The sequence below is a fragment of the Lygodium microphyllum genome, chromosome 23 (assembly GCF_053477565.2).
Source record: "Lygodium microphyllum isolate KBCC chromosome 23, Lygodium_microphyllum_v1.1.10, whole genome shotgun sequence".
NCBI lineage: Eukaryota > Viridiplantae > Streptophyta > Polypodiopsida > Schizaeales > Lygodiaceae > Lygodium > Lygodium microphyllum.
The window spans coordinates 130,317,084-130,331,885 of NC_141157.1; the positions used below are offsets into that span (position 1 = coordinate 130,317,084).

At 38.1% G+C, this 14,802-nt stretch overlaps 1 protein-coding gene across 1 annotated transcript in view; it reads left to right on the forward strand.

The window, feature by feature from the left end:
- Window positions 1–905, forward strand: part of LOC148016745 (uncharacterized) — a 104,965-nt gene extending 104,060 nt beyond the window's left edge. The window contains exon 16 of the mRNA XM_087663921.1: window positions 33–905. Coding sequence (XP_087520047.1) covers window positions 33–133 — 101 coding nt within the window. The 3' untranslated portion in view covers window positions 134–905. The remainder of the gene's footprint in view (window positions 1–32) is intronic.
- The last annotated feature ends 13,897 nt before the right edge of the window (window positions 906–14,802 follow it).

Below are 14,802 nucleotides of genomic sequence, written 5' to 3' on the forward strand. Positions count from 1 at the left end.
AGCATCTGATCTCTGAGCTATTTGTTGAACAGAGAACCTTGACAGCTTGATAGAGGAGTACACTAGCCACGAGATTATCAAACCAACACAGTTCAGACGTTGCCCAAAGCCAGTTGTTGCTGCTCTTTGCTAGAACCGTTGTCGGAAGATTGTGGAGTAATAAAGGACCCATGGCAGGTCAGTTCACCTTGGTCTTGGGCTCGTTTTGGATGGCACGTATCTATTGGAGATTAGACACAGCCATGTGCCATGATCCATCGAAAATATCAATCGGAGTACTGTCGGTTTGTGGAAACTCAGGTGCGAAAGGCTAAACTGCAGGTTCACAGCTAAGAAAGACAATATCATTGCTCAATTAGCGCTCACTGTTTCTGAAGCCCGCGGCTCGGCTTGTGGGCTTTGGAGAAAGCCGACGCGCAATATTATGCCTACACGTACATAAAACAGAAACGCCGAATTCTCGGAGAGACGTTTTATTGTATGCTACCTTGGGTTAGGCACTAGGACTCAGAAGTGGGCCAAGGATTGTAGAGCGTGGAGATTATACGCTTGGGCGGAGATTGCGTTGAGATTATTATTGAAAGTTAAGTTTTTAGGGACGCCCAGCTTCCATTATTGTGATCCTTGGATCAAATCTCCACTTGAGAGTTTGGGGAATTCTAACTTCCACTTTACTACATTTTTTGAGGTTATAGCTTCTAGATGTACTCATGTGCTCTATCTTCCACTTGAAAAGTACAAGCACACTAGAGTTTTACCATTGCAATTCATAGAAAAAGAAACTTGCTCAAGCTTAGTCTTTTAGTCCTTGAACCAATCGGTTGGTATCTCAAATGTCATGAATCCATGGAGTCTGTATCATATGAGAATGATTCTAGGCTTGTATTTGGTACTCTCAAAGTGATTGGCCAACACAAAAGGCTTCTTGAAATCAAACATCGTTCGGTCAGAAACCTAGAAATTATTAGAGTTTTTTATAATCTTTATTATATGTTCTACATGTTACATCCTTGCATATCTTGCCCATCTTGGATGGGCATCACAACTTTGGCCATTGACCATTAACAACGTTCGTTGACCATTTAGTCGTTAGATGCGAATGTGTCCTAAAAGTTGCGACAATTAATGGTCTTGTAGTTGAGGTGGTTAATGAGTCCTAAAAGTTGAGATAATTAATGGTCTTATAGTGTGATACACCATGGGGTTAGGGTAGTTAAGGAGTTTTATAAATAGGACTCAAGACTCATATTTTAGGGGCCTTTTTACATTTCATATTTTTAAAAAGATTTGGATATATGAGCACATAGGGGACATAAAGAGAAATTAAACCCGTCTAATATTGAATTTTTAAATTTTAGAATCTTTTACACCATTAAAAAACAAATTTTAGGGGTTTCTCAAGGTACGGGCACACTTGTGAGCAAGTAACGTGGTACTTGTTGGCGAATCAATGAATATTCCTTATTGAGCAATGATATTGTCTTAAGGTGAGTAATGTACCTAAGCAAGTTTCCTAGCATATTCCTTATTGTTACATTACTCACCTTAAGGCGTTTGCTTTTCATTAAGACTTTTTTTTCCAAATGTAGTTCTATGAAATAGCTTATAAATTTCTTCACCCATTGTATACACACAAATATGGTTTCAAAGGTGTAGGAATTGCACTTTTGGTCCTATATCTAAGAAATGTGGTTTTATCTTGGATAATAGTACAAAACATTAGTCCTTTGGCTTGAGACTTGACTAATCATACACTCGAGGTGAGCTCCTTTTGCTCGATGGTTGGGAGGTAAGGACAATGCCCATTTTCTTTCTATTTTGTTTGCTTATGTGGCTTCTACCAAAGCCTTCATGTAGATTGGATATCTATGGGGTTGTTTCATTGGTATTAGACCATGAACTTGCTTTCTACCACATGGAATGACAACGTGTGTAAAACCATTGGAAGGCCATGGAAATTTGATTGTCCAAGCTTAATAGGTCTACATAACTTCTAAAATTGGGTGGTATGGAATGCTATTAGTAAGAACACATATAAGCAAGTATTGGTATGGTTAATTTCTCATGCTTTTGATTGTGCACGTGTGCATGTAGATGTGATATCAATGGCTTTGTGTTTATTTTAAAAATGTGATAGGCTTGAAAGATGCCATTACCCCCCTCTCTCCCCCCCCCTCCCCCCCTTCCCCTTCTACCCCCCATAAATAGCTTCACGTCACTTTGTAGTATGTGTGGAATCTCATCTTAGCTTGCCAACAAATGTATGTGTGAAAGCGGTTTGAGGCGGTACACACTTGGAAAGCTTGTTAATGGGTGAGGGACCACAATTCGATGTGATATTATGAATAACAGTGTTAGGTAGCTCTCATTTCCATAGGAGGCAATACCCCTAAAGAACTTGGGTGGCAGGTTTGCTTTGTGTCATGGTAAGAAGGGGAAGCATGTTGTCCAAATCTCAAGGCAATGACCACAAGATCAGCAATGTTGCTTGAGGACAACTCACACTTTGACAAATGGCACCTTGATATGTAACCTTGCAAGAGACTTTGAACTGTCCGTGCTAGGAGCCTAGTTAGATTGAGTTCACCAATATGAATGGGAGAAGGTCCTTGGAGGAAAGAACCCATGGGCAACCTATTGTTCCTTAATAGATAGCCCATTAGTAGCCACCTAGGTACATTGCATTGCACAACAAGAAGCCCCTAAACTAGTCCCTATGCAATGTGTTATCCATAACATGAGCATTATAATGTGAGGTGCTTGAGGGTGGTGCTCCTAAGTATACCACATGAACAACACGTAGGTGCCAAAGGGTGGTGCTCCTAGGCATACCACATTACTTGTTGCATAGGCTACAACTATTGGGAAGCCACAAATACCATTGGGAACAACAATCATTTCATGGGGATTTATATATAGGTATTATAAAGCATTTGTATAATGATTAATCGAATGGCTCCAAAATATTCCTCTCTCTCTCTCTCTCTCTCTCTCTCTCTCTCTCTCTCTCTCTCTCTCTCTCTCAAAGAATCATAGACTTGGAAACGAGTATGGTGACACGCACATGCATGGAAACACAAAAAACATGGGATGGAGTAATAGCATATACTCTCCCAAATGGAGACATATCTGTACTTCATGTAGAAGGTGGTGATGTAGTGGTAGATGATGTGGATGCATATGAACATAAAGAAAGAGAAAAGCGGGATCAAAACTTGGTTATTTGGGGATTGCCTCAAACAGATGATGAGACTGCATTGTCTCTTACTACGGAAGTCACGAAGTTTTTTGGTAAGCATTTTGCCGTGGCAGATGTACCCGTCTTTAGTGCTCGACATATGGGCAAGAAGAAAGACGATGGGAAGACAAGAGCCATTGTATGCACTCTATTGGATGCATGTAAGAGAACTATACTTTTAGACAGTAGTTGAGTATACCTCAAGGGAGCAGATTTTCATGTAAATGTGGATCACACCCCCATGCAACAGGAGGAACGTCACAAGCAATACAATAAGCGAAAGAAATCTAGTGATAACACTTCAAAGGATGCATAGGGATGCACGACCCATGGGAGTTGGACGCTTGTGAAGGTGTTGTTTTGGAATTGCAGAGGGTTTCCATGGCATAAAGGTGAAAGCATTAATGCTATTGTTGGTGATGCTGACATTGTGTTTCTCGCTGAGACATGGGAGCGGAAAACATGTAGAATTCTGGATATCCCAAGGTACATAATTCATAGCGCATATCAGCCACATGTAGGAAAAAGAGGGCAAGGAGGAGTTTCATGCATATACAAATGTCATCTAGAAGGAATGATTGATGTATGTAAAGTAGATCAACAATGGTATATATGGATTATGCTCAAGCATACTACACCGATGTACATTGCGGGATGTTACATTCCACATAAGGTGTCCCCCTTTCATGCACGACATGAAGTGGATCTGCAAGAACCTTTTGAAGTTTTGAGTACGGATACATGCACATATATGCAACAAGGACATGTGATGGTCTTAGGTGACTTAAATGCGTGCATTGGACGTATGCAATTTCAGCCCATAGCGCTTGATGAGCTAGACAATGAAGATTTTGTGGATGTAGATGCATGTTGGTGTAGACAATATAAGGATATACACATTAACGCTCATGGACGCGCTTTGATGGATATGGTTAATGGTTTGTACATGCCGATATTGAATGGTATGAATTGTTTCCTCGATACTGAAGGATATACGTGCTACTCAGCTAGTGGAGGTTCCATCGTGGTAGACTATGCAATGGTACACATGAATGATTTATGCATGATCAGAGAGTTCTGGTTAGGTGAAAAAATCTAGAACCGGATCATATAGCTTTGGGCTTGACACTTGATATTTTCCACCATGTAGGACATGCAAGGGACATAGTAGGCACTGGTGCATTCTGTATTGATGTAGATAAAAAACAAGCATATGTTGATCACTTGGATAGTCTTATGAGCAATCTTACTAGGAGCACATCGACTGATTTGAGAGATGCAATGTTAAATATGGCTATAGAGGTTTTTGGGAAACCAAAGAGCAGACTCAAAAATGTCAAAGGATTGCCATGCAAGAAATGGTTTGATGATGAATGTAAGGTTACATGTAGAAAGTTGAAAATCCTCCCTAAGGGACAAGAATGAAGTGAGGTGAAAAAATGATATAATGCTCTCGTATGTACAAAGTGATGACGATATGTAGTGGCCAAAGAAAGTGAAGATGTTAGGGAGTTTGAGAAATGTCCAAGGCAAGCATGGAGAAAATTGCAAAACAAATGGTCAAGTGTTATGGGGGGTTTTACAGATGCTGACATGTTATCGTATGTTATAGAACTTTACATGCATAAAGGGGTATAGTCCATCAAATGTGATGTACATACGCAGCCATTTAATACTCTGTTCACTTTAGAAACATTGGAGGCAGCCCTCAACAAGATGGCTAACGGAAAAGCATGTGATGCTTTGCAGTTGAATGTGGAGATGTTGAAATGGACAACAAAGGAGATGAGATTGTTTATGTTACATGTGATACATCATGCTTTTGCATATGGTTTTCCCTAAGAATGGCAAGAGAATTGGATACAACCGTTGTATAAGGGAGGAGATTGCAATTTTCTTTGGTGCGCAGATCGGATGTCGTATGCTTGCGTAGTGAATGCCGGAAGGTCCCCAAGAACAAAAGAACTCTACTTTTTGCACAAAACTCAAGGTAAAAAGCATGCACGACATGAACAAGAGACCAATTGGGTGCAATCTCCCTCCATGCCTTGTATGAGCGCTCCACAAAGCATGTATTTTATGTATTAATCATCTTCAAGCTCAAATAATTGCCCAAATTACAAAATAGCAAGCTTTTAGCTTTTGAGTTTGCTTTAGCACAAAATAGAAATAAAGCTAATGGGCGGTGCCCAAAGAGTTAGCATACCCAATACAATGTCCAAGTACAAATAACATAATCGTGCGCCCATGCGCATACAAAATAATAAATAAATATCCAACGCCTCAATAAATAGGCGCGACAAAATATAGGCGCCATGCCTAAGGTATGCGCCCATCAAAATATAAATGATAAATCGAATACTCGCTATCCTTCAATGCTTTCCTCCGCCATTGCTGCTATCTCTACACATCAACTGAAGCATTCACAATTGTTAGTAAAATAATACAATTAAACCGACAAAAGTGAATACCTAGTAGTCTTCAGCTACATAAATAAATCAACTGGTTAGAAATCAATCCTAACCTTAATTTATTACGAGTGCGCACTCTAAACTCATAAACGTTTATTAATTTAATATGCATTTTGCGGAGTCACCCGCTATGGAATCACCCATGTACACACTAAATTAATAAAACGCTCGAAAAGGATAGGCATCCCCATCAACTTCTCGCACAAAGAATCCACTTTGTGTATGAGCCCCGGCCATCAAAGTTTACAGAATCCACCGTAAAACCTCACGGAATCCACCGTGAAATATGCCTCCTGGCATCATACCCCTGGGGTGGGATAGCAATTGACCTCAATTACTATTAGCTCAATGTGGAACTAGCAGAGTGGGGAAAGCATTTAAGTCTCTAGCGTGCATCCATTGGGCTTCTTCTACAGGATGGTTCTTAAATTTGACTAGATATCTAGAATATCTTTGGCCAGTTCTAGTGGTCATAAAGTCAGTATCTAAAATAGCTTCAGGTTCAAGTATTTCAGTCTCTTCCTCTAACAAAGGTGGATTTTCATAAACAGGGTGTACAGGTAATTGGCCTCTAAAGGGTCGTAATAAACTAATGTGAAATGTGTTGTGAATTTTCCAGTGAGGTGGTAATTCTAACTTGAATGCATTGTCATTAATTTTGTGAATGATCTTAAATGGTCCATAGAATCTAGGGGCTAATTTCACAACTGGGTGTCTATCTACACTTTGTAATCTACGTTTTTCTATTCTCAACCAAACATAGTCATCAACTTTGAAATTCATTGCTTGTCTTTTCTTATTGGCTTGTTTGGTATATGATTGCTAGGCTTTGGCAATCATGTCTTTAACCTCATCAAAAATAGTAGCATGCATAGTAGCAATATCATCAGCACTCTGAATTCTATTTGATAAAGATGCAACAGGTGTAGACAATCTATAACCATAAATCACTTCAAACGGTGCTTTCTTTGTAGATGTGTGTGGTGTATTGTTATATGCAAATTGCAGTAAATGCAAATGTGTGTCCCATGTCTGTGGTTTAGAAATAGTGTAAGCACGTAAAAGATCTAGTATAGTACTGTTAGTGGCTTTTGTTTGTCCATTAGTTTCAGGATGAAATGCAGATGAAAAATCAATTTTTGTTCCTAGGTTAGCAAACAAAGTAATCCAAAAGTTGTTACAAAATCTAGAATCACGATCAGAAATAATAACTTTTGGTAATCCATGGTTAGTAAAAACAGTTTTAAAAAACAATTGTGCTGCCTGTGATGCTGTTAAAGTTTTCTTACATGAAATGAAATATACTTATTTACTAAACCTGTCTACTACACTCCAAATCATATCATGGTTAGCTTTAGTATTAGGTAAACCAGTAATAAAATCCATAGAAATTTGTTCCCATGGTCTTGATGGAATAGATAAAGGCATAAGTAATCCATATTGTTTACCATGATGTCTCTTAACTCTTTGACAAATCAAACATTCAGAAACAAAATTAGATACATCAGTGTCAATATGCGGCCAATAAAAATCTTCAGTTAATGTACGTAAAGTAGATATGATACCTCTATGACCTTGATATGGAGGACAATGAATCTCATTCAAAACAAAAGATCTGAATGGAACTGTAACACATAATCTCTTTTCATAAAACATGAATCCATCATTATAAGGCAGTGGATCAATAGGAATGCAGTTATTTCCAACTAATTTATTCCAATCAGCATGAAAAGTAATGTCTTGATGATAATTATCTTTCATAGCAGTTAAAGAATCAAATGATATAACAGAAATATTATGAATGGCAGGTCTTCTACTTAATGCATCAGCCACTACATTTTCTTTACCGGGTTGATATTGAATAATCGGATGAAAACTCTGAATAAAAACTGCCCATTTGATATGTCGGTCAGATATTTGGGGTTGGCTAAGTAAATGTCTAGTTGATCGGTCTTAATCATAAATTTAGAACCCATTAAGTAGTGTTTTCATTGTCTTAAAGCTTGTATTACAGCTAATAATTCTTTGTCATATGTGGAATACTTAAGTTCAGAGGGTTTCAGCTTACAACTAGAATAGGCTATGGGATGATTGTCCTGCATAAGTACGGCATATTCCAGATCCACTAGCATCAGCACTACTAAAAAGAATGGTCTATTAAAATCAAGCAATTGTAATACAGGAGCATGGGTTAATGCATGTTTCAATAAGTCAAAGGATTTCTGTTGATTATCGGATCAATAATAAATAATACCTTTCTTTAAAAGTTTGGTGAAAGACAAAGCAAGTAATGAAAAATTACGTACAAACTTCCTGTAGAAACTAGCAAGACCTAGGAATGATCGTAACTCATGCACATTTTTAGGTATAGGCCAATTCAATATTGCTTCTATTTTTTTAGGGTCAACCTTAATACCATCAGATGATACAATATGACCTAAATATTCGATTTATGTTTTAAAGAACTTACTCTTTTCTGGATTTGCATACAGTTGATTATCTTTTAATAACTTAAAAACCAAGGACAAATGTTCATAATGTTCTTTCTTATTTTGACTAAACACCAAAATATCATCAAAGAAGACAATAACACAATGCTGATATTTCAAAAAGATACGATTCATCATTCTACTAAATGTAGCAGGTGCATTAGTCAATCCGAAAGGCATCACTAAAAATTCATAATGACCAAATTGTGTCCTAAATGCAGTCTTGAATATGTCTGACTTATCTAATCTCACCTGATGATAACCAGATTTAAGGTCTATTTTACCAAATATGGTAGAACCTTGTAGTTTATTCATAAGGTCATCGACTCTAGGAATTGGATACCTATTCTTTACAGTGATCTTATTTAAAGCACGATAGTCAATGCACATACGATAGGTATTATTCTTCTTCTTTACTAACAGAATAGGTGCACCAAATGGAGAGCTACTAGGTCTAATCAATCCTCTATTTAGTAATTCCTCAACTTGATTTTGAATTTCTTTTTGCTCTATCTGGTTATGCCTATATGGTGCTTTACAAGGTGGCTATGTACCAGGAATCAAATCTATTTTATGGTCTTATGGACGTGAAGGAGGAAAACGAGGTGGTAGATCTTCTGCAAAACAGTCTTTAAAGTGTGCAAGAAATTCTTTATGCCTAGGGTGCATATGATTTTCTTTAACTTGCAGTTCATTCACCCAAATGAGATAAGATTTACTACTTTTTCGTAATGCACGTTTAGCTTGAGTATGCGAAAGCAATGGAAAAGCATTAGATGCATGCATACCATACAATGTAATATGTTTTCCTTGAAAATGAATATTAATTGAATGTGTGGAATAATCTATATCAGGGTTATGCTGATGACGCCAAGGTATACTTAAAATAATATCACTGGACTATACTGATACAACTAGAAAATTTCTTCTTTCAGTGTATTCACCAATTTGAATTTCTAAGTCATGCACTTCCTGTGTTCCATTATAGCTAGTGCCTAAGAATGCTGCTTTAATGCGATAATGCGTAGGTACAGTCTGTAACTTCAATTCTTTCACTAGCTTTGCAGAAATAAAATCATGAGTACTACCATCATCATGCAAAATAATCTTTTCCTTTCCATGCACTAAACATTTCATTGTCAATAAAGAATGTGGAGTTGGCATACCTGGTAAAGTATCCGAAGGAGTGGTAATGTCGTCTTTATCTTCCGTGAAATCAGGCATTTCTTCATGTTCGTCATCTTCCATTGCTCCAAGGTAGTTGATATGGACAGGTGGCTTCTTCGAATGGCAATTGACTGCTAGATGTCCAGGTTGGTGGCATTTATAACACACTATAGGTTTGGCTTTGGTTACATTGTTTGTAATGGCAGGAAGTCTAGGGATATTAGGATTTGGCTGTGGAATAGGCTTGGGGTTTTGGTTGGTATTCGATGGTAAAGCAGGTAGTTTTGCCCAAGTTTTACGGAAAGATGATGAAGGAAAATGACCTTGATTAAATCTTCTAAAATTTGAATTGAATTGCTTAGATCCATAGTTACCATTGGCTTGGAATTGCTGTGGACGCTTGTCTCTTCCTTGAAGCTTGTCTTCAGTGTCATGAGCTAATGAAATTGCGTCTTCAAGAGTTGCAGGCTTGAACATATTGACTTCAGCATAGTAATGCCCAAGTAATCCAAACATATACTTGCGCTTGTGTATTGCTTCAGGTACGTCTTCAAGCATGCGTAACTGGAGTAATGCATTCCAAAAGCTTTCAGTGTACTGAGGAATAGGCTCACGATCTCGTTTGCTGAAGAAGGTCCCATTGCTTTATGGCTTTTTCATGGAATTGTGGAGGAAGGAAATTCTACATAAATTTCTTCTTGAAATTCTCCCAAGTAGTGGGACAATCTATACTCTTATGAACCACGGTCCACCAAAGAGATGCTCTATCCACTAAATGATTAGTGACACACTTGATTTTATCTTTTTCTGCATATGTTTCCTCATGAAATTAATCATCAAACTGACTGATGAATGCAAGAACAAATTTTCCCTCTCGGTGCCATTGAAAGTACGGAATTTGAAATTTCTTTTACTTATCTTTGTTTCCTTGCGGATGGATTGAGCTTCGAGAGTCGCGTCGATGGTATGTCAAATAAGGTCTTCAGATTGAGGTTCCTCTTTGTCGGTAGTAGTCGATCTTTGTAAATTAGCCAATTGAACTTGCAATGCTTGCCTAGCTCGTCGTTCTTCATCCAACTGCATCATAATTAAGTCCAGCTTTTGCTCCATCGTAGGTTCAGGAAGATCGCCTTCGGCCATTAAATCATCCATATGTGGTTTCGTCATCCTGCAAAACTCAAAAGATCTCACACTCTCAAAATCAAATTAGTGGGATGAGCGTAGCTCAAGTTCGGGTGTACAAGGCTTATATATTTTTGTGTGTGGCTTTCACAATCTTCGTCTTTGGCTATTGCAAAATTTGTAATCTTTGAAAAATCTGCATTTTAATCTTCTGTGCGTGCTGAAAATGGTTCAGCAAACTTGCGTATGCGAAGAGTACCTTCCAATGAACAACTTTGCAGTTCGGAGTTTCTGCGTAGGAACATCCCTTCTATGAGTTTTGAATAGAAGTCAGTTTTGACTTCAGGTGACTTGCCTGACTTGTAGAGTTGCAGACTTAGGTGACTTGCAAAGTACCAGAACTTGCAGAACTTGGTTGATTTAGTAGACTTGCAGAATTTAGACTTGAAATACTTGCAGAACTTGAACATTGAGAACTTTGAAGACTTGCAGAATTGATGAGACTTGTATGATTGAAAGCTTAAGTGATTAAGCTTTAAGCTTAACTGAACCAAAATGGTGAATTTTAGGGGGGGGCCGTTTTTTTCAGCCCGGCGGAAATTTCGGAATCATACTCTGACACACCGAATTGACGAATTGCAAGGTTCAAACTTTTTAAGCTTAAACTAAGCTTATTAAGCTTATGAAGATTATGAAATTGTTTGAGACTTATCTCTGTATGACTGTGGAAAAACGTTTTGGAGAAGAGGATGTAGGAGTGGTCCTTCGCTGCTGCAGGCCGGTCCTTCGCAATTTGAGGATGGAAACACAAGTTCTTGACTGCCAGGAATCCACCCGTATCGACCGTTCACGATGAGATTGACCATAGAGCTTGATCATTCCAGGAGCTCCGCCTTCGCACAAGATGGGTAGCGATTGGAAGCTCTTGATCTCAGCTTCGCTCTGATACCATTGATGCACAGATCGGATGCCGTATGCTTGTGTTGTGAATGCCGGAAGGTCCCCAAGAACAAAAGAACTCTAGTTTTTGCACAAAACTCAAGGTAAAAAGCATGCACGACATGAACAAAAGACCAATTGGGTGCAATCTTCCCCCATGCCTTGTGTGAGCGCTCCACAAAGCATGTATTTTATGTATTAATCATCTTCAAGCTCAAATAGTAGCCCAAATTACAAAATAGAAAGCTTTTAGCTTTTGAGTTTGCTTTAGCAAAAAATAGAAATAAAGCTAATGGGCGGTGCCCAAAGAGTCACGCGTACCCAATACAATGTCCAAGTACAAATAACATAATCGTGCGCCCATGCGCATACAAAATAATAAATAAATATCCAACGCCTCAATAAATAGGTGTGACAAAATATAGGCGCCATGCCTAAGGTATGTGCCCATTAAAATATAAATGATAAATCGAATACTCGCTATCCTCCAATGCTTTCCTCCGCCACTACTGCTATCTCTACACATCAACTGAAGCATTCACAATCGTTAGTAAAATAATACAATTAAACCGACAAAAGTGAATACCTAGCAGTCTTCAGCTACATAAATAAATCAACTGGTTAGAAATCAATCCTAACCTTAATTTATTACGAGTGCGCACTCTAAACTCATAAACGTTTATTAATTTAATATGTATTTTGCGGAATCACCCACTATGGAATCACCCATGTACACACTAAATTAATGAAACACCCGAAAAGGATAGGCGTCCCCATCAACTTCTCGCATAAAGAATCCACTTTGTGTATGAGCCCCGATCATCAAAGTTTACGGAATCCACCGTAAAACCTCACGGAATCCACCGTGGCACGGAATCCACCGTGGCACGGAATCCACCGTGAAATATGCCTCCTAGCATCATTCTCACAAACTACCACATGATTATGGTCAGTTCACCCATGGCAAAGCTATTCAGCACTATCTTGAAAATGCAATTGAGTAAATGGGCAAAAAGTAATAACAAATGAGCTTATGGACAAGCAGGTTTTTACCCTGGTCATAACACCATAGACCATTTGGTTACTTTACGTATGCTTATGGATGAGAGTCGGCTTAAGGGAGCAACCTTGTATTGCTGTTTTGTGGATTTTAAGAAGGCTTTTGACACCGTGCCAAGGATTGGCTTATGGCAACAAATGCAAGAATTAGGGGTCCCAAATGATCTATGCATGGGAATTTAGAGGATATATTGTTGAGATACCGAGCTCCACTTGTGATATGCCAGGGTGACTGTTGTGCATTTATGTCACCGACTTGTTAGCTGTAGATGCGGTTGGTACACCGCCCATGAATAATAGCTAGATGACAGATATCCTTATCCACTCTAGTTCGTGGCTCAATTAGTATGCCACCTTAGTTAGTTGAGTTTGGTTTGAGACCCATATATAGGGTTCTTCTATTTCTTTTGTACTTGAGTTCTTTTGGCTTACACAACTAAGAAGAGAAAAACTGTTTTCAGCCTCCACCTGTGTGTGTATTCCCCCATTGTGCAAGCAAGAAAGCTACAAGTGAGACTCCTTCCTTCTCTCCCGATACTATTGACTAATGTTACTATTTGCGAGGATAGCAAGTGGTTACGAGAGAGAGATGAGAGCATAGTTGTGACTCGATGGAAAAATAAAATATTTAAGTATCATTCTACAATAATATATGATATGATATTGAAAATGTTCAAATCTCCATTCATCTTAGGTTTTGCAATTCAAATCCACCTTGAGGAACCTTAAAATTTTGCAATCTATATGTGTTTTTTATAAAAGTTCTATAATTATCTTTTTCTAAGCAAGGCAAAAATGCAAGTCAAGGAGCTATTGGAGATGGGTTTCATTGAACCAAGCTCTTCTCCTTATGCATCCCTTGTCCTGCTAGTCAAGAAGAAAGATGGCTCTTTTCGCATGTGCATCAACTATAGAGACGTGAACGAACGAGCATGTATGGGGGGCAGTAGTGAGTACAAGAGAGGGATTATAATATTTAGGTTCTATATTTCTACAAATCACATACACATGCCATGTAGGCTCGGTTGCAATTTGGTGGTTTGGAGTGTTAGCTTTGGTACATTTCTTTCAAAAGATAGAAAAGATAAAGGTGTTGAGAGAATAATTAATTTTGCTAATCAAAGTTGAACGTGCAATGGTCAAGTGGATAATTTCCAATACAACTTGCAACTCAATTTTCTAATACCCTTTCAATGTATTGAATGAGAGTAACTTTTGATCCAATAGGATAATCCAAATGCCTAAGAATTTCATGCAATTGCAATGTCTATCCTAGCCAAATCAATCCATGAAAAATAAGAATAAAGGAAGGAATTAGATTTAGCAAAGTTAAGTTTGTTATCTTTCTGCCATTCAAATGCATGCCAAGTATCCATGAATATTTGAGCATCTAAAGGTCATTCTTGTGCATGAAAAAAAGATTCATCATCATAAGCTTGTGGTAGAATATATGATGCCCAATAATTCTAGTCCACATATCAAACCATCATCAACAAAGCATGTCCATTCAATAGAAATGAGTGCATAGAAATAGTGTGTAACGATGCACTCAAACAACCTTGTCTAATTTATTTACCCAATGTTCATGTTTGGGATAAGTCTATATCAAGAAATCATTTGGCAATCAAGTTAGAGGAATGACATGAAGTGGTTGCTAATTAAAGGAAATCATTACATTGTTTAAGATCTCAAACATGTGCACAAACAAACAAAGCATCAATCAATGAAAGAATCAAGAAATGTTGGAGTTTGAAAGCATATCAAGTTGAAGTTGAAGTATCAACACGATCAAAATGTTTCAAGCGAACTAAAATATGGATGATAGATGAATTTACACCATCACAACTCATAGCACACCCAAATAAAATCACCAAGATGAAGGTAGCTAGGAAGGAGGGCAAATGGACAATTTATTGAGTAGGAAAAGCCACAAAAGACTAAGCGTGAGTGCACGCGCACACACTCTGTGTGTGTGTGTGTGTGTGTGTAAAGATTGAGAGGAAAATAGTTGTCAGTTTTAGATCCTAGAAGTGAGTAAATCTTATACTAGTGATAATCAACGAAGGGGTGGAGGAGAGAGTTATAAGCAAATTGGGGACAAAATATAGCCCAAAAACAAGCTTTCAATTGTAGGAGATGTGGGATGAGATTTGAGAGGAGAAACCTTTTTTTTGAAGAAAATAACAAAACCCACACTTTTTGGGGTTGCCTTTTTGAAAGGGATGCCATAGAGAACTAAAAAAGGCCTTGAACTACCTTTAGAGAGAGGGCAAAGGAGGGGTTTGTTTTTAGCTAGTATAAGGGAATAGAGAACTAA